Genomic DNA, 26336 nt, shown 5'->3' with positions numbered 1-26336 from the left:
GGGAGGCTGGGGGCACTGACAGACCTGGGGGAGGCTGGGAGCACGGACAGACCTGGGGGAGGTTGGAGTCAGTTAAGAGAACTGGGGGAGGCTGGGATCACAGAGAGCGCTGGGGGAGGCTGCGGTCACAGACAGAGCGCTGCCGCCGGGCACAGACAGTGCGCTGCCGCCGGGCACAGACAGAGCTCTGCCGCCGGGCACAGACAGAGCGCTGCCGCCGGGGACAGAGAGAGCGCTGCCTGGCACAGTAGGACCTGTGGGGTGATGGGGCAGTCGCTCCTCTTCTGTTGGACTGTAGTGCACCTCCCGCCCGTACGTCCTCACGTAGCCAGTGCCAGCGTAATCGCAGCGTTCAGTATTGAATGCGACCTGCGGGGTCTTAAAGGGCCAGCAGCCAGCAAGATGCGGCTGCCGCCCCAGCACTGCGGTCCCCGGGAATCAGCCCGGTGGCCGCAGAAAATGTCATTGTTGGCCATATACCAGGAAGAGCCTGGTAAAGTCCCGGGACTGTCGTATCTAATGGATGCGGCAATTCCGGGTGGCTGTTGGCTGATATTTTTAGGCTGGGGGGCTCCTAATAACGTGGGTCTCCCCAGCCGGTGAATACCAGCCCTCAGCAGTGAGGCTTTATCTTGGCTAGGTATCAAAAATCGGGGGGGCTGCACGCCGTTTTTTTTAAATTATTTATTTATTTTCCTAGAGCCGCCCACCAGCGGCTGTGATTGGTTGCAGTCAGACAGCTGTCACTCAGCGTGGGGGCATGTCTGACGGCAACCAATCACAGACGGGGAGGCAGTGAATATGTATGAGCCTAATGACTTTTTATATGTTAAGGTCTAGTGCACAAGCTGTGGTTTTTGAGGCGTTTTTGATGCGTTTTTTTTCAAAATCTGCATGCCTCTCCTGAAGCCAGCAAAGTCTATGAGATTTCTGAAATGCTGTGCGAACGCTGCGTTTTTTTCTTTTCAGATTTATAGCAGATTATGAGGCAGAAAAAAAATCTGCATGTCAATTATTGGTCCGGATTTGCAGCAGTTTTTCACCCATTGACTTCAATGTTGTGATGACAAAACACTGCAAATCCACAGGTGTGTTCACACAGTGAATTTTTGGTACAGTTTTACAGCGTTTTTAAACACAAAAAAGCATGGCTAAAACAGAATGTGATGTCATTAGGAGCAGGACACTGTAAAATTACACAGAAGAATGGTTGAACCAGGAAATTATCTCAAGAAAGCTTTTTTTTTTCTTTGTTATTAACCTAGCTTTATTGACAGTCTTTTCCTTGTCGCATACAAAAAAACACCCCCGCCCCCCAAAAAAGCTGTTTTCCTACCACAAGGTGCAGATTTGGTGCAGAAACTTTCTGCACGAAATATGCAGCGTGTGCACATACCCTTATACAGGTATTGCAGTACTATGTTCATTGTTTTATGGAACTGCACATGTTGAGCAAAATTAGCTTGCATAGCCCCTTGCTATATGTTATGAGCCAGGACTAGTCAGACGAGCATTTACTCACTGACACTAGTCTGAGTTCTGTAGTTGTACTCAAGCCCCTGATAGTGATTGACTGCCGATGTCTTTGCTTTGTGCTCCTTTCATTATACTTGGGCACTCGCGTCACACTCATCTGAGCGTCCAACTCATCAATAGTAATTAATGAGTACTGAGCACCCGAGCATAGTAGTGCTCACTCATCACTGGTTACTGCATTAAAATTTTATCATTTTAAAATGGGACTTTTGGTGCTGAGAAGCTGCAGTCACGCCCCCTAGACGTGATTGACAGCCCCTGCACTGCCAGCATCTTCATGTGCCGCCCCTGCAGCAGTCGAACTGCTCGGATCCAGAGTTGCTGTGGCTCGAGGGTGTCCAGACCCGGGGGCTTGCGGCCACTTCAAATGTAAAGGGGGGTTACTTACAAGGGATAGTTCGTGATGCCACCCGTGGTTCGCGAGAAGGGGAGTACTGCTGCTGCCGATGGGAGTACCCGGGGTAGATGGAGTGGGGCAGCCAGATCGTGATCCCTCCACGGGTAGGGGAGACCCCGGGACTCTGGAGAACAGTGGCTCATAGCGTTATGCAGGCTATGCGGGCAGGCAGGACGCAGGGTGTGCAGTGTACTCACTCATGTTGTGTAGACATTGGTGCAATCATTAAGCAGACTCTGACACAGAAGTAAACCAAATCTCTGGGTGCCGCTGCCACTCTAGGGGGCTCGTCCGGGTAGCCGTCCCCACTGGTACTGCTTAGTGGTCCGGAGCCTGCTCCATGCACAATTACAGTCATATGAAAAAGTTTGGGCTCCCTTATTAATGTTAACCTTTTTTCTTTATATCAATTTGGGTTTTGGCAACAGCTATTTCAGTTTCATATATCTAATAACTGATGGACTGAGTAATATTTCTGGATTGAAATTACGTTTATTGTACTAACAGAAAATGTGCAATCCGCATTTAAACAAAATTTGACCGGTGCAAAAGTATGGCCACCCTTATCAATTTCTTGATTTGAACACTCACTAACTACTTTTTACTGACTTACTAAAGCACTAAATTGGTTTTGTAACCTCATTGAGCTTTGAACTTCATAGGCAGGTGTATCCAATCATGAGAAAAGGTATTTAAGGTGGCCACTTGCAAGTTGTTCTCCTATTTGAATCTCCTATGAAGAGTAGCATCATGGGCTCCTCAAAACAACTCTCAAATGATCTGAAAACAAAGATTATTCAACATAGTTGTTCAGGGGAAGGATACAAAAAGTTGTCAGAGATTTAAACTGTCAGTTTCCACTGTGAGGAACATAGCAAGGAAATGCAAAAACATTAGTGCATGCCCTCATCATCCCCCGCCTTGACTACTGCAACCTCCTGCTCTCTGGCCTCCCTTCCAACACTCTTGCACCCCTCCAATCTATCCTAAACTCTGCGGCCCGCTTAATCCACCTCTTCCCTCGCTACTCCCCAGCCTCGCCACTCTGCCAATCCCTTCACTGGCTTCCCATCACCCAACGACTCCAGTTCAAAACACTAACCATGACTTACAAAGCCATGCACAACCTGTCTCCTCCCTACATCTGTGACCTAGTCTCCCAGTACCTACCTGCACGCAACCTCAGATCCTCACAAGATCTCCTTCTCTGCTCCTCTCTTATCTCCTCTTCCCACAATCGCGTACAAGATTTCTCCGGTGCATCCCCCATACTCTGGAACGTTCTACCTCAGAACATCAGACCCTCCCCTACCGTGGAAAACTTCAAGAAGAACCTCAAGACCCACCTCTTCCAACAAGCCTACAACCTACAATAGCCCTCAGTCAAGTAGACCACTGCGCAACCAGCTCTGTCCTCACCTATTGTACCGTCACCCATTCCCTGTAGACTGTGAGCCCTCGCGGGCAGGGTCCTCTCTCCTCCTATACCAGTCTGTTTTCTACTGTTAATCATTGTTGTACGTATACCCTCTTTGACTTGTAAAGCGCCATGGAATAAATGGTGCTATAATAATAATAAATAATAATAATAATAAAATGGAAGAACACAGGTACAGTTCTTGTTAAGCCCAGAAGTGGCAGGCCAAGAAAAATATCAGAAAGGCAGAGAAGAAGAATGGTGAGAACAGTCAAGGACAATCCACAGACCACCTCCAAAGATCTGCAGCATCATCTTGCTGCAGATGGTGTCAATGTGCATCGGTCAACAATACAGCGCACGTTGCACAAGGAGAAGCTGTATGGGAGAGTGATGCGAAAGAAGACGTTTCTGTAAGCACGCCACAAATAGAGTCGCCTGAAGTATGCAAAAGCACATTTGGACAAGCCAGTTACATTTTGGAAGAAGGTCCTGTGGACTGATGAAACAAAGATTGAGTTGTTTGGTCATACAAAAAGACGTTATGCATGGAGGCAAAAAAACACGGCATTCCAAGAAAAGCACTTGCTACCCACAGTAGAATTTGGTGGAGGTTCCATCATGCTTTGGAGCTGTAGGGCCAATGCCGGCACCGGGAATCTTGTTAAAGTTGAGGGTCGCATGGCTTCAACTCCGTATCAGCAGATTCTTGACAATAATGTGCAAGAATCAGTGACGAAGTTGAAGTTACGCAGGGGATGGATATTTCAGCAACACAATGATCCAAAACACCGCTCCAAATCTACTGCATTCATGCAGAGGAACAATTACAATGTTCTGGAATGGCCATCCCAGTCCCCAGACCTGAATATCATTGAACATCTGTGGGATGATTTGAAGCGTGCTGTCCATGCTTGGCGACCATCAAACTTAACTGAACTGGAATTGTTTTGTAAACAGGAATGGTCAAATATACCTTCATCAAGGAACTCATTAAAAGCTACAGGAAGCGACTAGACGCTGTTAATTTTGCAAAAGGATGATCTACAAAATATTAATGTCAATTTTATGTTGAGGTGCCCATACTTTTGCACCGGTCAAATTTTGTTTAAATGCGGATTGCACATTTTCTGTTAGTACAATAAACTTCATTTCAATCCAGAAATATTACCGAGTCCATCAGTTATTAGATATATGAAACTGAAATAGCTGTTGCAAAAACCCAAATTGTTATAAAGAAACAAGGTTAACATTAATAGGGGTGCCCAAACTTTTTCATATAGAGGATAAAACCTGGCTCAACCAATCTTAGATGTAGGTGCTCTGGAGAAAAGGCAGTCAATATAGAAAATATACTCCAGCACACTATAGAAAAATGCGAAGAAGAGTCCAATATGATGCTCAAAAAATGTCTTTATTACAAACGTAAATGTGTCCAACGTTTCTACCCGTCAAGGGTTTTCTTCAAGGACTAATATGTAATAACAGGAAAAGAAAAAAATACAATGTCACAACAATACATAATTGTTACACAATAACAGCATGTATTACACACAAATGAAAAAAAGAAAAAGAAACAAGAGAGAATTCATTTTGAAAACGATATACAGGTTATGAGCATTCCATAAAGAATGTACACAAGAATCACCCATGAACTAAATTAAGTAAATTCAAATGAAATAATCCTCCCTACAGGGATCAATTATAATATGTACATACAAAATCCGAGGACCAGAAGTCAAGACATACCTATGATAGATGAGACTAGAGTTCTTAAACGAGCACCAAAAACACGTCAGGTGAATCAACTATTGGTATCCAAAAAGGTACTAGAAGGTGAAACATGAAATGTTAATGTTGTGAATGATCATGAGAAAAAGGGGAGATAATAGGGGTTATGTCAAGGGTATACCTAAAGAGACCAGTGTTGAGATCAAGACATCGGATCATATGAACAAAGAAATGAAAGAAAGACCTCCGCCGTTCTGGGAAGTTAGATAAGAGAGAAAAATTCATCTGTTTACTGTGAGTGTTTCATGTAGAGACCCAAAACATATAAGTTCCCTTGAGGGGCATACCTTACCAATGTGATCGGTGTGTTAGTTCCTTAAGGGTCATGGACAAGATAATTCTAGATGTAAAAGATCATATTCATATTAACGGTAAAAGACATGTAAGAAGCTCAAATGGCACGCATTCCATCAGAGAGAGCATACCTCATGGGTAAGGCCAATGTGTAAAAAAGGGTCCAGGACCACGTTCAAGTCAGATTGACCTATGCAGGTGAGTAGTTAGTACTGTGATATACAAAAAAAACGTTATCTATGTTATGTATAAAGGTATCACTGGAAATTGGAACCACTAAGGGTAGAGTAAAGTTATAATACCTATAAACTTGGGAGTGGGTCTCAAATGGTTCTCCAGAAGTTTGAAGAATCAAGATGAACATACAACTAACCTCACCACAGCAAGTGGACCACATAAAAGTTATGCTGTATCAGCCCCAGGTCCAAGGAGGTAAGTATGCTTTATGGTCTAGGAAAACATATGTAAAACATGTAAAATGATAGTATAGGTTATAATGTTATTTCCTTCAACAGACCAATGTAAGAGACTCCATCATACCTTATAGAATGATGGTTCATGTAATGCAGGTGAGGCTACCTCAGTTGTGTGGCAAATCTGTAGGATTCATATGTATTCACCATATATGGGAAAGAGACTATAATGTTCACAAAAAGAGCAAACATGTGAGATCACTAATGTCTAAAGATCAGGAGGTATAAGCAGTGGTAGAAAAAACATACCTGACCTAATGTTGTCTGTATATAAGTTCTAGGTAAGAGCGGGCCAAAGGCTCTATAAGGAGTAGAGGAAAAGGTTAGGTGAAGAAAAAAAGGCAAAAGTAGTCATAGTGGAGACTAGAAGTTCCGTTACATACCTTAATGCAAAACAACCACGTGTGAGGCGCCAGACGCCATGTGTATGGAGTGCGGGGTATTTATATTAAACCAGGAAGTCAGCGCTTCCAATGAAAGAAGGACCGCACACGTCACACGTCACGCTGGCGTCCGCAGGCGTGATGACGTCATGTGCCGCGCATGCGCGGTGTAGCCGAACGCCGCTGCTGTAGCGTCAGCCCCGCGCATGCGCAGAAGACAAAGCCCACACGCCTGCGTGTGGGGGAAGTGAGCGTGAGCGTGTCTAGACATTAGACACGCTCACGCTCACTTCCCCCACACGCAGGCGTGTGGGCTTTGTCTTCCGCGCATGCGCGGGGCTGACGCTACAGCAGCGGCGTTCGGCTACACTGCGCATGCGCGGCACATGACGTCATCACGCCTGCGGACGCCAGCGTGACGTGTGACGTGTGCGGTCCTTCTTTCATTGGAAGCGCTGACTTCCTGGTTTAATATAAATACCCCGCACTCCATACACATGGCGTCTGGCGCCTCACACGTGGTTGTTTTGCATTAAGGTATGTAACGGAACTTCTAGTCTCCACTATGACTACTTTTGCCTTTTTTTCTTCACCTAACCTTTTCCTCTACTCCTTATAGAGCCTTTGGCCCGCTCTTACCTAGAACTTATATACAGACAACATTAGGTCAGGTATTTTTTTTCTACCACTGCTTATACCTCCTGATCTTTAGACATTAGTGATCTCACATGTTTGCTCTTTGTGAACATTATAGTCTCTTTCCCATATATGGTGAATACATATGAATCCTACAGATTTGCCACACAACTGAGGTAGCCTCACCTGCATTACATGAACCATCATTCTATAAGGTATGATGGAGTCTCTTACATTGGTCTGTTGAAGGAAATAACATTATAACCTATACTATCATTTTACATGTTATACATATGTTTTCCTAGACCATAAAGCATACTTACCTCCTTGGACCTGGGGCTGATACAGCATAACTTTTATGTGGTCCACTTGCTGTGGTGAGGTTAGTTGTATGTTCATCTTGATTCTTCAAACTTCTGGAGAACCATTTGAGACCCACTCCCAAGTTTATAGGTATTATAACTTTACTCTACCCTTAGTGGTTCCAATTTCCAGTGATACCTTTATACATAACATAGATAACGTTTTTTTGTATATCACAGTACTAACTACTCACCTGCATAGGTCAATCTGACTTGAACGTGGTCCTGGACCCTTTTTTACACATTGGCCTTACCCATGAGGTATGCTCTCTCTGATGGAATGCGTGCCATTTGAGCTTCTTACATGTCTTTTACCGTTAATATGAATATGATCTTTTACATCTAGAATTATCTTGTCCATGACCCTTAAGGAACTAACACACCGATCACATTGGTAAGGTATGCCCCTCAAGGGAACTTATATGTTTTGGGTCTCTACATGAAACACTCACAGTAAACAGATGAATTTTTCTCTCTTATCTAACTTCCCAGAACGGCGGAGGTCTTTCTTTCATTTCTTTGTTCATATGATCCGATGTCTTGATCTCAACACTGGTCTCTTTAGGTATACCCTTGACATAACCCCTATTATCCCCCCTTTTTCTCATGATCATTCACAACATTAACATTTCATGTTTCACCTTCTAGTACCTTTTTGGATACCAATAGTTGATTCACCTGACGTGTTTTTGGTGCTCGTTTAAGAACTCTAGTCTCATCTATCATAGGTATGTCTTGACTTCTGGTCCTCGGATTTTGTATGTACATATTATAATTGATCCCTGTAGGGAGGATTATTTCATTTGAATTTACTTAATTTAGTTCATGGGTGATTCTTGTGTACATTCTTTATGGAATGCTCATAACCTGTATATCGTTTTCAAAATGAATTCTCTCTTGTTTCTTTTTCTTTTTTTCATTTGTGTGTAATACATGCTGTTATTGTGTAACAATTATGTATTGTTGTGACATTGTATTTTTTTCTTTTCCTGTTATTACATATTAGTCCTTGAAGAAAACCCTTGACGGGTAGAAACGTTGGAAACATTTACATTTGTAATAAAGACATTTTTTGAGCATCATATTGGACTCTTCTTCGCATTTTTCTATAGTGTGCCGGAGTATATTTTCTATACAAACTTTTTCATATGACTGTATGTAGATTTTCCTAAGTGATATAGTGATATAGTGGAGCTGTGCTCTCGATGGCATTTGCTATCTGTGATAGGAACTTTTTACTCATCTGTCCCGAGCACTGCTGTCCCCGATGCTGATGTCTCTGATGCTGCTGCTTCCAGTCCGCAGTGCAGTGAATATTCATGAGCATAATGAGCGGGCCTGGAAGCAAGTGATAGCAGTGCCGAAGACAGCAGCGCTGGAGACAGGTGAGTAAAGAAATTATTTTATTTCACAGAGTCCTGTTTTCTCCAGTACATTAGTTGGCTTACAGACAGCACAGGGACCCCCGCAGTGTATGTCGGATCTATGTGTTAGCTTACAGACAGCACAGGGACCCCCCCAGTGTATGTGGGATCTATGTGTTAGCTTACAGACAGCACAGGGACCCCCCCATTGTATGTGGGATCTGTGTGTTAGTTTACAGACAACACAGGCACCATCGTAGTGTATGTGGAATCCGTTTTCACGTCACACTGATCCATTAAACTTAATAGGTGCATTAGTTAAAAAAAAGGATGCTATATGGACATCTTTTTTTTATCAATGAAAATTGGACGATTTTCCATACGTTGTCTGAACATGGTCGTACCTAAGTCTGTATCGTAGCGCCATATGTACTTATGTACTCTAAGTGCTGCCATATACTGTAGGCCCTGTACTCACTGCTGAATACACAGGACCTGACATGGTATCTCTGTGGGCTGATATCTGAGGCAGGATACATGGGCTGATACATAGTGTCTCTGTGGGATGATACATGGGCGGATACAGGATGTCGCTATGGCTAATTTTTGAGGCAGCATACATGGGTTGATACATGGTGTATGTGGGCTGATACCTTTGGAATGATACATGGGCTGATACTTGAGGCAGGATACATGATGTGTCTGTGGGCTGATACCTGAGGCAGGATACTTGGTGTCTCTGTGAGATGATAAATGAGCGGATACATGGGCTTATACACGGTGACCGTGTCTCTGTGGGATGAGACATGGGCTGTTAGATGGTGGCTCTGCGGGTTGATACATGAGGCAGGATACATGGGAAGATACATGGTGTCTCTGTGGGATGATACTTGGGTTGATACATGGTGTCTCTGAGGGTTGATACCAGAAGCCGGATACATGGTGTCTCTGTGGGATGATACTTAGGCTGATACATGGTGTCTCTGTGGGATGATACATGAGGCAGGATACATGGGTTGATACATGGTGTCTCTGCGGTATGATACATGGGTTGATACATGGTGTCTCTGCGGTATGATACATGGGCTGATACATGGTGTCTCTGTGGGATGATACATGAGGCAGCATACATGGGCTGATATATGGTGTCTCTGTGTGATACATGAGGCAGGATACATGGGCTGATACATGGTGTCTCTGTGGGATGATACATGGGCTGATACATGGTGTCTCTGAGGGCAGATACCTGAGGCAGGATACATGGGCTGATACATGGTGTCTCTGTGGTATGATACATGAGGCAGCATACATGGGCTGATACATGGTGTCTCTGAGGGCTGATACCTGAGGCAGGATACATGGGCTGATACATGGTGTCTCTGTGGGATGATACATGAGGCAGGCAGGATACATGGGCTGCTACATGGTGTCTCTGTGGTATGATACATGAGGCAGCATACATGGGCTGATACATGGTGTCTCTGTGGGATGATACATGAGGCAGGATACATGAGGCAGGATATATGGTGTCTCTGTGGTATGATACATGAGGCAGGATACATGGGCTGATACATGGTGTCTCTGTGGTATGATACATGAGGCAGGATACATGGGCTGATACATGGTGTCTCTGTGGTGTGATACATGAGGCAGCATACATGGGCTGATACATGGTGTCTCTGAGAGCTGATACCTGAGGCAGGATACATGGGCTGATACATGGTGTCTCTGAGGGCTGATACCTGAGGCAGGATACATGGGCTGATACATGGTGTCTCTGTGGTATGATACATGAGGCAGCATACATGGGCTGATACATGGTGTCTCTGAGGGCTGATACCTGAGGCAGGATACATGGGCTGATACATGGTGTCTCTGTGGGATGATACATGAGGCAGGCAGGATACATGGGCTGCTACATGGTGTCTCTGTGGTATGATACATGAGGCAGCATACATGGGCTGATACATGGTGTCTCTGTGGGATGATACATGAGGCAGGATACATGAGGCAGGATATATGGTGTCTCTGTGGTATGATACATGAGGCAGGATACATGGGCTGATACATGGTGTCTCTGTGGTATGATACATGAGGCAGGATACATGGGCTGATACATGGTGTCTCTGTGGTGTGATACATGAGGCAGCATACATGGGCTGATACATGGTGTCTCTGAGAGCTGATACCTGAGGCAGGATACATGGGCTGATACATGGTGTCTCTGAGGGCTGATACCTGAGGCAGGATACATGGGCTGATACATGGTGTCTCTGTGGGATGATACATGAGGCAGCATACATGGGCTGATACATGGTGTCTCTGTGGGATGATACATGAGGCAGGATACATGAGGCAGGATATATGGTGTCTCTGTGGTATGATACATGAGGCAGGATACATGGGCTGATACATGGTGTCTCTGTGGTATGATACATGAGGCAGCATACATGGGCTGATACATGGTGTCTCTGTGGGATGATACATGAGGCAGCATACATGGGCTGATACATGGTGTCTCTGTGGGATGATACATGAGGCAGGATACATGAGGCAGGATATATGGTGTCTCTGTGGTATGATACATGAGGCAGGATACATGGGCTGATACATGGTGTCTCTGTGGTATGATACATGAGGCAGCATACATGGGCTGATACATGGTGTCTCTGTGGTATGATACATGAGGCAGGATACATGGGCTGATACATGGTGTCTCTGTGGTATGATACATGAGGCAGGATACATGGGCTGATACATGGTGTCTCTGTGGTGTGATACATGAGGCAGCATACATGGGCTGATACATGGTGTCTCTGAGAGCTGATACCTGAGGCAGGATACATGGGCTGATACATGGTGTCTCTGAGGGCTGATACCTGAGGCAGGATACATGGGCTGATACATGGTGTCTCTGTGGGATGATACATGAGGCAGCATACATGGGCTGATACATGGTGTCTCTGTGGGATGATACATGAGGCAGGATACATGAGGCAGGATATATGGTGTCTCTGTGGTATGATACATGAGGCAGGATACATGGGCTGATACATGGTGTCTCTGTGGTATGATACATGAGGCAGCATACATGGGCTGATACATGGTGTCTCTGTGGTATGATACATGAGGCAGGATACATGGGCTGATACATGGTGTCTCTGTGGGATGATACATGAGGCAGCATACATGGGCTGATACATGGTGTCTCTGTGGGATGATACATGAGGCAGGATACATGAGGCAGGATATATGGTGTCTCTGTGGTATGATACATGAGGCAGCATACATGGGCTGATACATGGTGTCTCTGTGGGATGATACATGAGGCAGGATACATGAGGCAGGATATATGGTGTCTCTGTGGTATGATACATGAGGCAGCATACATGGGCTGATACATGGTGTCTCTGTGGTATGATACATGAGGCAGGATACATGGGCTGATACATGGTGTCTCTGTGGGATGATACATGAGGCAGGATACATGGGCTGATACATGGTGTCTCTGTGGGATGATACATGAGGCAGCATACATGGGCTGATACATGGTGTCTCTCTGGTATGATACATGAGGCAGCATACATGGGCTGATACATGGTGTCTCTGTGGGATGATACATGAGGCAGCATACATGGGCTGATACATGGTGTCTCTGTGGGATGATACATGAGGCAGGATACATGAGGCAGGATATATGGTGTCTCTGTGGTATGATACATGAGGCAGGATACATGGGCTGATACATGGTGTCTCTGTGGTATGATACATGAGGCAGGATACATGGGCTGATACATGGTGTCTCTGTGGGATGATACATGAGGCAGCATACATGGGCTGATACATGGTGTCTCTGTGGGATGATACATGAGGCAGGATACATGAGGCAGGATATATGGTGTCTCTGTGGTATGATACATGAGGCAGCATACATGGGCTGATACATGGTGTCTCTGTGGGATGATACATGAGGCAGGATACATGAGGCAGGATACATGGTGTCTCTGTGGTATGATACATGAGGCAGGATACATGGGCTGATACATGGTGTCTCTGTGGGATGATACATGAGGCAGGATACATGGGCTGATACATGGTGTCTCTGTGGGATGATACATGAGGCAGCATACATGGGCTGATACATGGTGTCTCTGTGGTATGATACATGAGGCAGGATACATGGGCTGATACATGGTGTCTCTGTGGTATGATACATGAGGCAGCATACATGGGCTGATACATGGTGTCTCTGTGGGATGATACATGAGGCAGCATACATGGGCTGATACATGGTGTCTCTGTGGTATGATACATGAGGCAGGATACATGGGCTGATACATGGTGTCTCTGTGGGATGATACATGAGGCAGGATACATGGGCTGATACATGGTGTCTCTGTGGGATGATACATGAGGCAGCATACATGGGCTGATACATGGTGTCTCTCTGGTATGATACATGAGGCAGCATACATGGGCTGATACATGGTGTCTCTGTGGGATGATACATGAGGCAGGATACATGGGCTTATACATGGTGTCTCTGTGGGATGATACATGAGGCAGGATACATGAGGCAGGATATATGGTGTCTCTGAGGGCTGATACCTGAGGCAGAAGCTCAGTGTCACTTTTGCTTTTCTTTGCCTCCTGGGCGCCATATACCGGCAGGAAGACGGTCTCTTCCTCACACTCAGCCCTGGCTCTGTAGGAGCCACTTCTCCATGGTCCCTGCTGTCCCAGCCCCTCCTCCACACCTCTGCTGTCCGTCTAGGTAGCATCTCTGTTTGCTTTTCCTCTGCTCCCTGCTTGCAGAGAGGCAGTGAGCTCCCAGCCCTCCATACTGAGCCGTCCGTCCCTGTGTGAGCTCCCGGCAGAGTGAGGGGCGAGGGAAGGGGCTCCACACTGGCCGGAGACCCCAGAAGGAGGGATGGCGGACAGTCCCAGCCGGACCCGGCGCTCCTGAGGAGGGAGGTGAGAGGCCCGGGGCAGAGGCCGGGGGCAGAGGTCCGGGGGGTGCCCGGGGACGCAGGGTTATGCCGGCCTCCTCAGCCCCGCCCCGCCGGCTTCTCTCATACATGCAAGGACACGGCTCGGGCAGAATGGGGACTTTTCTGGGAAAATTGCCACCAATTAGTCTGAGCCCTGCGACATCTAAACAAAACTGAGGGAAATGTCTCACAGGAGAAATCTTATATCTGAATTATTGTCTTTGACGTTTATTAAAAGTTTATTTCAGAAATGTCCGGGCAGCTAACGTCTCCAGATAGGAGCCTGTCCACACCTACTATAACTACTGAAAGCCGCACAATGGACGTAGAGCAAAGGTTTTTTTTTCCAAATGTCCCAAAAACTTAATACATGACTCAAATGAGAAAACCTAACACCAGTATCATTTATATTAAAGAAGAGTGCTCTGCGTCTCCTCCAATTCTGTCTTATGGAAAGTTCCCGTCTTCTTTAAAAGGTGGAATATAAAAATGATCACAAGTCTCAGAACTGGAGCAAAGTGAAGTAGTTGCCCCTAGCAACAAATCAGATTTAAAGGGGTATTTCCATCTCCAAGATCCTATTCCAATATGTAGTAGGTGTAATAATAAGAATATTAACAAATACCTCCAATTAGAAATGTAGTATAGTTCTCCTGATATAACCATGTCTCTTACCTCATGTGCAGGGCATTGCAGCTTAGGTATCCATGGTTACGACCACAAGCAGCTGACTGTCACTATATGAGATGTAACCATGGATACCTAAGCTACTGCAATGCCCTGCACATGAGGTAAGAGACATGGCTATATCAGGAGAACTATACTACATTTCTAATTGGAGGTATTTGATAATATTCTTATTATTGCACCTACTACATATTGGGATAAAATCTTGAAGATGGGAATACCCCTTTAAGCTTTCATTTTCCAAAGAGTGTCTTGAGAATGAGAGATGGATTCTGATTGGTTGCATTGGTCAGTCTCTGTCCTTTTCTTTTGCATCAGTTTTGATAAATCTGTTCACCAACAGTTCTGATTTTGTGGGACAGTCACATACATTGGACCCTTAACACTAGAACTACTGGACTCGTGACACCTATATAGAAATACATGGTGCAAAGTAGTCAAAATGACTACCTCAGTAGTTCTAGTGTTAAAGGGACAGAACTTAGCAAAACCACTGTCAGATGTAGCCTCTTTAGGCTATGTGTCCACGTTGCTTTTTACCTGCTTTTTTGCTGCTTTTTCAACTGCAGCGTTTAATGCCAAAATGGATGTGTTCTGCTTTTCAAGCAAAGTCTATGGGATTTTGGTTTTCTTGTCCGCACTATGCAGTTCAAACTGCAGCCTTTTTGTGGCAGAAACTTGGGCAAAAACTCAGCTTTGCAGTTCAAAACGCAAATGGCAAAAACAATTGACATGTGAATTGTTTTTGCCATTTGGGTTTTGCACTGCAAAGCTGAGATTTTGCCCAAAGTTCTGCAACAAAAAGTTAGTTGCACTCTTTGATGTTCCTTTCCTGGGGCATAAATGCTCCTTATTTTGTGTGGTAAATGTTAAAGGGGTGGTTCAATAAGGACTCATGCGCATGTAACTGCTGAATATTCTGCAGCAATTTGACAGCACATGTGCGCGTCAAATCGCTGCAGAAACACTGAAAAAAGAATGCAGTTTTTTTGTATAAAAAAAAGTCGATTTAATGCGCTCAGGATGCTGCCCCCATCATAGACAGAGCGGGAGCTGCATCCAAAACGCAGAAATAATCGACATGCTGCTTTTATGAACGCACGGATTTGGGTCAAAATTTTAGCACCCAAATCGCTGCGTTCATAAAAGCAACGTGCACACGTGTCATGCACAATGTTCATAGATTGTGCAGGGGACGCAGGACGCATGCATTTACGCTGCAGTGCAATACACAGCGTAAATGCATGTAAGTACGCAACGTGTGCATGAGCCCTAATACGTTACAACTAGGCAGATAGCCGGCTCACCTGTGCCTGGGCTTCCTCTCCATACGCAAAAACACCCTGTCTGGCGGCCTGTACAGTATAAATAGAAGAAAAATCCAGCTCCAAACTCTCGGATAAAAGCTTGAAGCCTTTATTACAAAACTTGCTTATTAAAATCCAATTGGCATATACTGCACTTTTGCTATATTCCAATTGGATTTTAATAAACAATTTTGTTATGATATTAATGACGGTCAACATATTATATCAGTGGCGGATCGACACCCAGCACCTCCTCCGATCAGCAGTGATTAGCTGCTCCAGCGGCTGCTAATCATCGAACAGAGCAGCACCATTCTTGGTTTACATAGCAACTGATCACTGACCTGATATTGATGACCTGTCCCTTAGGCACCTTTCACACATCAGTTTTTTGGCCATCAGTCACAATCCGTCAAACTCCGAAAAACTGGTCCAGCGACTGATGCCGCTGGATCTGTTTTTTTTCTCATTGACTTGTATTAGCGATGGATTGCGATGGCCTAAAAAAATCCGTTGAAAAATGTATGTCCATTGGACGGAAACAACATCACAGCAACGTTTTTTGTGTACGTCGAAAAAATGTACGGCGATGAATCCGTCGCCATCGTCGTTTGGTAGAATGGAATCCTTTGGGCGCAGGATTCCGTTTTTTTTACTGAGCATGCACCAATATCAGTATAGAACGTAGAATACACCCCACGTGTCATTCTCAGTGCTGTGATTGGTCTTCAGTAACCAATAACGCTTTGGAGCCACCCCCTTTAAAAAACGGATCTGTCAAAAAACGGAAGAAACAGATGACAGACTGATGCGACGGATCCGTCAAAAAAATGGATCCGTCGAGCCGACGGATTGTGGCTGATGGCAAAAGACTGATGGGTGAAATGGGCCTCTCAGAGGATGTCAACTACCGGACAGCCCCAGTTTAATAATTTCAGGGCCCCACATAAAACACAAACGTGTACATTCTCCTCCTGCAGAGGTGCAGTTCACGGAGAGTGACATGATTGCTTGTGTCTCATGCCGGCGGCAGCCATTGAACGACCGCTCATCAGATGCATCCTTTACTAATTCATCAGAGCAGAAGTGCCCCCCCTCTCCGACAAGTAGACGCCATCACTTTCCAGGAACAGCTGCACCGACGTCGCTGACTGCGCTGCTGTGGTCCTAAATGAATTCCGCTGGGGTTATCCAGTACTGCTTTATCCCTCTCTAACAGGTCGATCAATATTATTTGACAATCCCTTTAAGTATGGGTATTGGAGAATATGGAACAAATTGAAGAAATCAAGGTTTCAGCCGAAATTTCACATCACCATCTTTCTTCCCAGATAAATGGTGTGAATGTGGAGTAACGCAAATTACGGGTTGAAGACCACACCCCCTTTTCCCGCCAAATTAGGGATTTGCATAAGTAAATATATGGGCGGGGCTTCACAAATGCATTGACAATTTTCATGCAGATAGTTTTCTCTCCTCCCCCTGATGAGTAGGGCTCGGGGTTAGGCAGCTGCATTACTGTTTTGTGTGATATCACCCTTTAATGTGTCTTGTATGATCCGCGCTATGGCTGGCTACAGGGCTGTGCTATTTGATCCGTCTTCCAGATGGCTTTGTAGTTGCTGTCAGCACAAGGGATGGAGGTTGATTATCTAGTCTACATAGGTTCATATATGCATCATGTACACCCGGCTGTACATTCATCTGTCTTGTATTGTACACCATGAATCATTTACTTATGGATCTCATTTACAGACCCGCTGGGCGCTCAGCCTCCGCCAGTCCATGTGCTGCAGGGATAGACTGGAGATTCACTATGAGATGCTGCACCTTTCAAGACAACAGACTACCCTACACAATCCACAGATGTCTTCAGCCGCAGCCTGGCACAGCGTGGCATCAAGATATGTGCAAGGACACATCATGTCATCCAAAGGAGTCCTGGACCCATGTGCAGGTCCTGACAAGAAGAATGACTGTGCCCCTGCAGCCACCGCCAGTCTCTTCATTGGCCGCCATCCTCCTCATTTTGCTGCTGCTGCCCCGGATGATCTGTGAAGCAGGAGACCCACACTGTTAGTAAGCAGGATCTGGGTGATCTAGGGGGGGCAAGATACTGAGCTCAGTGCCTGGTTTTAGTTTACACTGTAAAGAGTAGTAGTCAGAGTTTGTGTAACATGACTCTTCCCAGGAGTAAAGCACTGGGTCTACTGTACGAATCATTGCAGAAAAGGGGAATGTCTTAAGAACAGCGCTCATCTAAGGCCACTTATACTGTCAGAGAAATCCAGATGTGCATAGGCCCTCAGGGAATTGGCAGCTGTACATACATGTCTGCGACTGGGTGCTAGCTATGTTCTCCCAGTGACACAAACCTTTACAGTACTGGTATGCTAAATATCACAATATTTAAGGTACGGGTAAATGATCTATATATATAATTGCCTTATTCTGTCTGTCTGTCTGTCATGCTCCAAAATTGTGTCACGGTGACATTGTGTCACGGTGACATGTCCTTACGGTGACACAAAGCTGATTGGCCGCTGGGTTCGCCATGGCCCCGCCCCCCACACGGATTGGCCTCTCGCCCCGGCTCTCTGCAGGCCCCGCCCCCCTCATGCAATGCACGCTCGCTCTGGCCCCGCACCCCGCACGCATTCCCCCAACTGACACGGAGCCACAGGTGAGTACACACTCACACACACACACACACACACACACGCACACACATCACACTCACTCATCACACTCACAACATCCTGGGATATCGCTTGCTTCTCGGCCGCGATACTGTGCTGTGAGCTTTCAGGACCTGCCGGAGGATCACATGGCCAGAAGCATGTGGTATCTCCGGATGTTGTGAGTATGAGCGCGTATGTGCGATATCGTCAGTGTCTGTGTGTGTGAGTGGATGCGATCGGGTGTGTGTGAGTGGATGCGATCGGGTGTGTGTGAGTGGATGCGATCGGGTGTGTGTGAGTGGATGCGATCGGGTGTGTGAGTGTCGGCAGAGGAGCACGGCGTGCTGGAGGAGGCTGGGAGCAGAGAGGCTGATCTTGGGGAAGGCTGGGAGGGGGAGGCTGATGCTGGGGGAGACTGGGAGGGGAAGGCTGATGCTAAAGGAGGCTGGGAGGAAGGAGGCTGGGAGGAGAGAGGCTGATCCTGGGGAAGGCTGGGAAACGGAGGCTGATGCTGAGGGAGGCTGGAAGGAGAGAGGCTGATGCTGGGAGAGGCTGGAAGGAGAGAGGCTGAGGCTGGGAGGAGAGAGGCTGATGCTGGGGAAGGCTGATGCTGAGGGAGGCTGGGAGGGGAAAGCTGATGCTGGGGAAGGCTGGGAGGACGGAGGCTGGGAGGAGAGAGGCTGATCCTGGGGAAGGCTGGGAGAAGGAGGCTGATGCTGGGGGAAGGTTGGAAGGAGAGAGGCTGATGCTGGCGGAGGCTGAGGCTGGGAGGAGAGAGGCTGATCCTGGGGAAGGCTTGGAGAGGGAGCCTGATGCTGGGGGAGGCTGCAAGGAGAGTGGCTGATGCTGGGGGAGGCTGGAAGAAGAGAGGCTGATGCTGGGGGAGGCTGGGAGGACAGAGGCTGATGCTGGGGAAGGCTGGGAGGAGAGAGGCTGATGCTGGGGACAGAGAGGAGAGGCTGATGCTGGGAGGAGAGAGGCTGATGCTGGGATGAGAGAGGCTGATGCTGGGAGGAGAGAGGCTGATGCTGGGGGAGGCTGGGAGGGGGAGGCTGATGCTGGGAGAGGCTGGGACGAGGGAGGCTGATGCTGGTGGAGGCTGATGCTTGGGGAGGCTGATGCTGGGGGAGGCTGGAAGGAAAGAGGCTGATGCTGGTGGAGGCTGATGCTTGGGGAGGCTGATGCTGGGGGAGACTGGGAGGGGAAGGCTGATGCTGAGGGAGGCTGGGAGGGGGAGGCTGGGAGGAAGGAGGCTGGGAGGAGAGAGGCTGATCCTCGGGAAGGCTGGGAAGGGGAGGCTGATGCTGAGGGAGGCTGGAAGGAGAGAGGCTGATGCTGGGGGAGGCTGGAAGGAGAGAGGCTGAGGCTGGGACGAGAGAGGCTGATGCTGGGGAAGGCTGATGCTGAGGGAGGCTGGGAGGGGAAAGCTGATGCTGGGGAAGGCTGGGAGGACGGAGGCTGGGAGGAGAGAGGCTGATCCTGGGGAAGGCTGGGAGAGGGAGGCTGATGCTGAGGGAGGCTGGAAGGAGAGAGGCTGATGCTGGCGGAGGCTGATGCTGGGGGAGGCTGGAAGGAGAGAGGCGGAGGCTGGTGGAGGGCAATTATATATATAGATTATTCAATCTGCTAACAAACATACACATTCTAGACAACCCGATGCGTTAGAATCGGGCCACCTTCTAGTAGTATACATAAGTACATAATGTTTTGTTCACACCTTGAGGGTGTCTCATACCTGATATTTTGAAGCAGATTTTGAAACCAAAACTATTCAACTTAAAGGGGTTGTCCAATTCATAGACAACACCTACTCATCCTCTTGCTCGCCCTGTAAAAATAAATAAGCCTATACTCACCTCCGGTGCGACATCTAAATCTGCGTTACCGGGGCCCACGTGACATTGTGGGCCCTGGGAATCAGTGCCGGCTTCCTCCTCCTCGCCATCAGACATTTGAGTAGGCTGTGTGCACAGCGTTCACAGCTTTCTCAAATGTTCAAAGGCAGGGAGACAGACGCCGGGCACTGGTTGGTACATAATGCTGTGTTATCATTTCCATTACCTTAGATATTGTGATATTTAGCATACCAGTACTGTAAACATTTGTGTCATTGGGAAAATACTACCGTAGTACCCAGTTGCAGATATGTATGTACAGCTAGAAACCAAGGGAAAAATTGTGAAAACATACCCTGCTGTAACTAAATAAAAGCATAGTGCATATAAACATAGCGTACTTAGTAAACATTGTTTTTGATAAAAAAAAAGCATAAAGCTATCCCACCAAACGTCAAGGTGTACCCAGTTGGGATAGTACCTACACTCTCTAATATTAAAACCTTAACATGGGTCTAAAATAGGCCTCAATGTGGCTAAGGGCTGAGAATGACTGGGTCCCAACAGGACACACAGTAAGGCTATGTGCCCACGAGAGTCTGTTTGTGTGGATTTTGCCGCGGAAAACCTGCGGATTTTTCTGGATTTTCCAGATAAATCTGCAGGTTTTAGCATGTACAGGCACTCCCCATGTTATCCAATGGGACATGGGGAGTGCTGTGTCCACGCTGCGGAAAGTGCGGCTGACAAACATGCTGCGGATGTAGGCATCCGCATGTATAATTGCATGTCAATTATTCATGCGGAATTACCTGTGGATGTCCCGACCTCCCCTATGGAGATAGAGGCTGGGACGTCCACAGGTAATCCGCGTGAATCTCCGCATGTTTCCCGCAGCTATTCCGCTGTAATCTAGCAGCTAAAAATAGCTGCGGACACCGGCGGGCAGCTGCGGGAAACATGCGCTCATACCTGCGGATACATCCGCAGGTACGAGCACCCGTGGGCACATAGCCTAATGCACTCAAGGGATGCACAGAATGAAATGTCCAGCTCACTGAGAAGGGGGCCACACCCTATTTGTGCTGAATACAAAAAAACTGCATAAAAATGTTTTTACATGTTTTTGTTTTTATGTATGTACAGCTGTCAATTCCCTAGAATTATCACTAGAGGACTGATAGCCTGCTGCCAGTTAGTCCTCCTTGTTCATGAATTCTGTATAACCCCGCCTCTACCACTGGTTAGCAAATTTCTGCCTATGCACAGTTTACGCAAAAAGCAGCCAATCAGTAGTGTTTGCAGGGTTATACTTAGCACTCAGAGATCTGCTAGATCTGCAGCAGATAAAACAGTGATAGTATGAAAACTGCAGCAAGCAGCCCAGTTAGTAACACATCACTGGAATCGGGGTCTCTGGCCTTACATTAACAAAAACATGGTGATCGATTCCCTTTAAAATTATGTTTATACAGATTATTTTTACATGCACTTTAGAGTGGACTGATTCCAAAACATAATAAAAAAAACACTTTAAAGGGGTTCACCACTACTTGGACAACCCCTTCTTAAATTCTATATTCCCCAGTGTAACATAAATTAACAGATATGCACCTTCCGGTCTCATGACGTTCTTGTGACATCGCTATGCCATGTGAGCACTGCAGCCAGTCAGTGGCCACTCTTACACTTCCTTTGGATGTCCAAGATTCATTGGAAGTGGGAGTAAAGCAGACCATTACCTGCTATTGATTGGCTGCAGGGCTCATGTGGCTTAATTGGAACCTGTCACCAGATTTGGCGACTATAAGTTGCAGCCACCACCACTGGGCTCTTATATACAGCATTCTAACATGCTGTATATAAGAGCCCAGGCTGCTGTGTGGAACATAAAAATGACTTTATAATACACACCTAAGGGTTAGTGCGGTGCAGAATGTCAGATGGGTGTCTCCATTCTCCGGGTGCGGCACATCCTCTTTCGGCCATCTTTGTCCTCCTTTTTCTGAAGCCTGGGTGCATGCCGGCATTGAGGTCCTGCGCAGGCGCACTGTTTTCAGGGCAGATCAAAGTGCAAATGCGCAGGACCTCAATGCCGGCGCGTGTGCATGACGTAGGACGCATCATACAACCCGGCTTCAGAAGAAGGAGGACAAAGATGGCCAAAAGAGGAGGCGCCGCAGACGGAGAACGGAGACACCCATCTAACCCGTCTGTACTGCACCGCCTGTTAGGTGTGTATTATAAAGTCATTTTTATGTTCTACATAGAGGCCTGGGCTCTTATATACAGCATGTTAGAATTCTGTATATAAGATCCCACTGGTGGAACGGTGCCAGTTTGGGAGATGAGTGTTATTTTTATTTTACACTGGGGAATATAATATTTAAGAAGTAGTGGACAAACCCATTAAGTACCCTATAAAAAAATCTATGTATGGAGTTTAATGGGAAAACCACACCAAGTTTTTTCTAATGAGATGTTTAAAACACCCTACAGAAATATACAAGTAATCTGTCACTTCTTTGATGCAATTTCCTTGTAGAATCAGCACCAATCTTGAAACTGTAGTAAAAAGGCTGTAACAATGGTTGGAAAAAATGCTTCAAAAACAGCGTCAGAACTGGAAATAAATAGTGAAAGGATTTTGATATGGATTTTTCTTGAAAGTTTATATATAATAAGAATAATAAGAATAATAATTTTATTCATTTATATAGCGCTATTAATTCCACAGCACTTTACATACATTGGCAACACTGTCCCCATTGGGGCTCACAATCTAAGGTCCCTAATTGTATGTTTTTGGAGTGTGGGAGGAAACCGGAGTACCTGGAAGAAACCCACACAAACACGGGGAGAACATACAAACTCCTTGCAGATTGTGTTTTTGGTTTGCAATTTTTGGGCATACTCCCACAGGACCTTTCCACTCAGACCTCCACCTGCTGGAAAAAAAAGCTGCAGATTTTGTAGGGGATACCCGCTGTCTCCTGCACATTTTATCCCTTGCATTGGCATGCTGTAGATTTCAGATCCAAAACACCAGTCAGTTTACTCTTCGGATATTCTCGGCAGCGCATGGATGATATAGTGGAATTTCTTTTAAAATGCTTCCACTGTCATATTTGTAACAAGCATCGGATTTTCCTTGCAAGTCCGCAATGGAAAATGTGCTGTGGATATGGCCTGTGGGAGCGTACCCTAAGCTGGAATTATACATTACGTTTTTGATGCAGTTTTTTAAGTCAAAGCCAGAAGTGGATTTAAATGGTAAATATAAAGAAAGGACTAATCCTAATTCTTCTCTCTTCTATAGGATTCATTTCTGGCTTTGACTCAAACATACCTTCCTGGACACAGATTTTCCAGTTAAGAGAAAATCAATATTAACTCTTTATGTAAATGACGCATCAAACGCAGTGGCATGGCCAGCTCGTGCATTGACCCTTCAAATTACTCCCTGCCTTGCACTACTTCTACTTGCTTAATTGATATTTCTTCTGCTTTGCCACCCAATTTTGTTGTTCAATCGGGCACATGGAAGTGGTGCTAGACAGGATGTAATTAAGAAGGTTGAGCTCAGGGGTGTCAAACTCAAGGCTTATGGGCTAAATCCGACCCACCACATCATTTTATGAGGCCCGTCAGGTCAAGACACAGAAGCATTTAAATTTCGTGCTAGCGTCGTCTTAGCCACACGTGGCTCTTAACCAGATTGATCTGAGGGTGGACTTTAGTAAAATAGCACTGATGGCACTGAGTAGCCTGCGCATGCGCAGTGTCGCCTGCTTCTAGGACGGCGCCAGTGCAAAATTTAAATAAGGATGAAGAAAAGACACACAACCCAGCTGAAGACCCTTCCACCAGTTCTGCCCCAATGCACGAAGACATGAATAGAACAAAACTTCACACACAGATTAAAGAAAATATACAAAACGGATTTCTTCAACTCAGGTATCATTTTAATCAGTATGACAGCACCAATAAGGTCCTGTCTGTACTTAGTAAAATACTGCTGTCAGGTTCTCTTCAAAGAGGAGTGTAAAGGTGTGCGCTTAAACTCAAAATCTAAGATGGCACCCACCCCCTGTGCTGGCACCATTCCCTCTGCTATTGCATGGCTGCATTTTACTTTGACACAGCCAGCGCTTAATAGAGAGGTGGAACCATCTTGGAATCTGAGCGAACACAGCTAGTACTTAGTAGAAGGGGCAGCGCTAATACAAGGAGCAAAGATTTTGAAATCAAGGGGGGACAGTCAGCAGTCATTTAAAAGGGATGTCATAAACGAACTACTACCCAGGAACAGTTCTCTATCCAACAGGGTGTTAGGACCAGGTGGACGGGCAGACCCAGGAGGTGGATCCACTGGGCTGAACACCTCACCGAGGGCAAGGTGCCCGGTAGCCGGAGCACTACAGGTAGCAGGACAGTCCGTGCAGAGGAGTGGAGTGAAGAAGTCCCTGGGACCACGGGGTCTTTGAAGGTAGTCCCGGTGACGGAGCTCAGGTTCGGAGGCCGAGATGACGTCAGGCAGAATCCGGAACCAACGGAGCGAGATGGTGGGTCACCACAGGGATCGGAGATGGTAGGAACTGACGGGATGGCAGACAGTCACCGTTCGTGGTTCGGGTATCGTCAGGACCGGTTGGCGTGGCAGGAGCGACTCTACGAGAGAGATAGGTAAGTATGGCACAAGACACAAAGAGACCTGACTCCTAGCTTAGCAAACACGAAGAACAGGCCCCGCCCACTTGGAAAGGATCCCCCCATATACCCTGTACCTGATACTTCAATATCCTGTTGGAGGACACTGGCCCTTTAAGAGAGGGTCAATGACCACGCGCGCGCCCTAATGCGCATGCGCGAGGCCCGGGTGCCAGAAGCCAGAGTAGGGAGCGGTGCACAGGAGGCATGAGTGCCGGGCTGGATCAGAGTTGCCGACGGGCGCCGGGAGCGGGGACCGGGCTGCCGGGGGACCGCAGGTGATGGGGCATGGAGGCTGTGGAGCAGGGGATGCGTGGCAGGGGAGCCGGGAAGCATGGCCGAGGAGCCGGGGAGCGTGACACAGGGACAGCTGTCGTATAGCCCTACTACTCAGGGACAGCTCTTGTATAGCCCTACTACTTAGGGACATCTGTCATATAGCCCTAGTACCCAGGAACAGCTGTTGTATAACCCTACTACCCCAGGACAGCTCTAGTATAGTCCTATTATTCAAGGACAGCTCTTATATAGCCCTACTACCCATGGACAGCTCTTGTATAGCCCTGCTACCCAGAGACAGCTCTTTTATAGCCCTACTACAGCTCTCTTATAGTTTTACTACCCAAGGTCAGTTGTTGCATATTCCTACTACCCAGGGACAGCTGTCATATAACCCTACTACCCAGGGTCAGCTGTAGGATAGCCCTACTACCCAGTAACAGCTTTCTAATAGTACTATTATCCAACAGGGACAGCTGTCATATAGCCTTACTACGCAGAGACTCCTGTTGTATAGGCCTACTACACAGGGACAGCTCTTGTATAGCCCTTCTACCCAGGATCAGCTCTCTTATAGCCCTACTACTCAGAAACAGCTGTCATATAGCCCTACTACCGAGGGACAGCTGTCATATAGCCCTTCTACCCAGGGACAGTTCTCTTATAGTACTACTATCCAACATGAACAGCTCTCTAACAGTACTACTATTCAACAAGAACAGCTGTCATATAACCTTAATATCAAGGAACAGCTCTTGTATAGCTCTACCACCCAGGGAAAGCTCTCATTTAGTCCTACTACCCAGGGACAGCTGTCATATAGCCCTTCTACCCAGGGACAGCTGTTGCACAGAACTACTATTTAGAACAGCTCTCTAATAGTACTACCACCCAACAGAGACAGCTCTTGTATAGCTTTACTATCCAGTAACAGCTCTTCTATAGCTCTACTACCTAGGAACATCTGTTGTATAGCCCTACTACCTAGGGACATCTGTCATATAGCCCTTCTACCCAGGGACATCTGTCATATAGCCCTTCAACCAAGGGACAGCTCTCATTTAGTCCTACTACCAAGGGACAGCTGTCATATAGCCCTACTACCCATGGACAGCTCTTGTATAGCCCTACTACCCAGAGACAACTCTTTTATAGCCCTACTACAGCTCTCTTATAGTTTTACTACCCAAGGT

At 46.5% G+C, this 26336-nt stretch overlaps 1 protein-coding gene across 2 annotated transcripts in view; it reads left to right on the top strand.

Moving 5' to 3' along the window:
- LOC142303986 (cell surface hyaluronidase CEMIP2-like) overlaps window positions 1-26336 on the top strand; it is a 135639-nt gene that overhangs the window by 11797 nt on the left and 97506 nt on the right. Inside the window, exons 1-2 of one of the 2 annotated variants that reach the window (XM_075345916.1) lie at window positions 13441-13627; window positions 17394-17713. In XM_075345916.1, the coding sequence (XP_075202031.1) occupies window positions 17455-17713 (259 nt within the window). In that variant the 5' untranslated portion in view covers window positions 13441-13627; window positions 17394-17454. Of the gene's footprint in view, window positions 1-13440; window positions 13628-17393; window positions 17714-26336 lie in introns of those variants that run through there. The other variant, XM_075345917.1, reaches the window with a different exon arrangement.

The sequence above is a fragment of the Anomaloglossus baeobatrachus genome, chromosome 4, assembly GCF_048569485.1.
Source record: "Anomaloglossus baeobatrachus isolate aAnoBae1 chromosome 4, aAnoBae1.hap1, whole genome shotgun sequence".
In the NCBI taxonomy this organism is placed as follows: Eukaryota; Metazoa; Chordata; class Amphibia; order Anura; family Aromobatidae; genus Anomaloglossus; species Anomaloglossus baeobatrachus.
This window is presented reverse-complemented; position numbering and strand designations above follow the sequence as displayed.